Here is a 2,106-nt window from a genome sequence, read left to right on the forward strand (position 1 = left end):
TTTCCAAAAGATTTTTTTAAAGATTAAACTAGAATTTCCCAAGTGGATTGATTTCTTCAAGAAAATTAAAGCAGTGCAGAAAGGACGAAAGTTACTGAATAAATTGTCTTGGCTTTTTGATCAAAGACAAATAGCTGCTTTCCTACTTTTAGTTTTAGTTCTAGAGAAGAAGGAAGAAGGCCTTGTTAAAAAAAATGGGGGGAGGTTTCTTGACTTTTAATATTAGAAAAGAAATAATTGAATACTATTCTCTCCTCTAAAATTACCTTCCAAAGATTTTCTTTTTTTTTTTTTTTAACAATGATTTTATTGCTTTAGTACAATACACAAATTTATGCAACCAGGGCAGAGGCTGTGGATGACTCGTATTTCCAATTAGGGGGTAGGACTCGTTTGGTCTTGTAGTATCGAGCCAACCGGTGAATACGGCTCTCAATCAGAATCAGACGGAATTTAGCATCTTTATCCTAGAAATAAAATTGATAGAATTCAGGAAAACCACTTAAAACTAAACATCATTTTAACAGAAAAATGTATAGACACCCTGCACTTTAATGAAAAATTGCTTAGTGTTGTTAATAGAACCAGAGCCTAGGGTTTGTGTGGCTAGATTAGGTCCTTAAGGGAATTTAGGGAACTAACACCCACCCCCACCCCAGAAATCTCTTCTGGTGAAACATTTCAAAGCAAACACTGATTTGTTTGTGCCCCTTGGATAATTCAAATCAGAGTCACTATATTTTACTAATATGAATTTAGTACAAGCAGTCTCATCCTCTTACCTTTCTGTTCCTCTCAAGATGCTTCCTAACAGCAACAGCTTTCTTAATTAAATGATAGAGATCCTCAGGGAGATCAGGAGCAAGTCCTTTGGACTTAAGAATTCTCAAGATTTTGTTGCCTGTCACAAAACGTACTTGTGCAACACCATGAGAGTCTCTCAGGATCACACCGATCTGTGAGGGAGTCAGGCCTTTCTTGGCCAGTTTGTAGATCTGCTCCTTCACGTCGTCAGAAGTGAGCTTCAGCCAGGTGGGGACGCTGCGGCGGTAGGGCAGAGCCGACTGGGACAGGCCCTTCCCGGGAGCGTGCATGCGACCCATGGTGGCGGCGGTGTGGTAGCAAAAGGAGCCAAAGATTTTCTTCAGGGGTTATAGAGTTTTGATAGATTCTTTTCCCACTAAACTAGTTACACTACATTTCAAGTCCTTTTCCTCCACATATTTAAGTTATATTTTATCTGAGCTAATTTATTTCTGAGAATTTGATAACCAGTGTAAGCATGTACAGAAAGTTCGTATGTGTGTTCATGTATATACTACATACATGAAGTATGCCCTCCATATCCACAAGTTTCCCATCTGCAAATTCAACCAACTGCTGCTCAAAAAATATTTGGAAAAAAAAGTAAACTCCAGAAAGTTCCAAAAAGCAAAATTTGAATTTACAAGCACCAACAACTATATTCATAGCGTTTCCATTGTATTTACAACTATTTACTTTATTTTCTTGGGCTCTAAAATCACTGCAGATGGTGATTGCAGCCATGAAATTAAAAGACGCTTGCTTCTTGGAAGAAAAGCAATGACAAACCTAGACAGCATATTAAAAAGCAGAGATGTTACTTTGCCAACAAATGTCTGTATAGTAAAAGCTATGGTTTTTTTCAGTAGTCATGTATGAATGTGAGAGTTGTATCGCAAAGAAGGCTGAGTGCCGAAGAATTGATGCTTTTGAACTGTGGTGTTGGAGAAGACTCTTGAGAGTCCCTTGGACTGCAAGGAGATCAAACCAGTCAATCCTAAAGGAAATCAGTCCTGATTATTCTTTGGAAGGACTGATGGTGAAGCTGAAACTCCAATATTTTGGCCACCTAATGTGAAGAACTGACTCATTGGAAAAGACCCTAATGCTGGAAAAGATTGAAGGCAGGAAGAGAAGGGGATGACAGAGGAAGAGATGGTTGGATGGCATCACAGACTCAATGGACATGGGTTTGAGCAAGCTCCGGGAGATGATAAAGGACAGGGAAGCCTGGCGTGCTGCAGCCCATGGGATTGCAAAGAGTCAGACACACTGAGCGACTGAACAACAAACATAGCATTT

General features: G+C 39.3%; 1 protein-coding gene across 1 annotated transcript; it reads right to left on the reverse strand.

The window, feature by feature from the left end:
* Positions 1-293: 293 nt before the first annotated feature.
* LOC104992721 (40S ribosomal protein S13) lies at positions 294-1,139 on the reverse strand. The gene is made up of 2 exons (XM_010845689.1): positions 783-1,139; positions 294-467 (listed from the first exon to the last, which is right to left on the reverse strand). Exons 1-2 carry the CDS (start codon positions 1,101-1,103, stop codon positions 333-335), a joined length of 456 nt encoding a protein of 151 aa, XP_010843991.1. The 5' UTR covers positions 1,104-1,139; the 3' UTR covers positions 294-332.
* Between the last annotated feature and the right edge of the window lie 967 nt (positions 1,140-2,106).

Source organism: Bison bison, unplaced genomic scaffold (genome assembly GCF_000754665.1).
Source record: "Bison bison bison isolate TAMUID 2011002044 unplaced genomic scaffold, Bison_UMD1.0 scf7180017864222, whole genome shotgun sequence".
Taxonomy (NCBI): domain Eukaryota; kingdom Metazoa; phylum Chordata; class Mammalia; order Artiodactyla; family Bovidae; genus Bison; species Bison bison.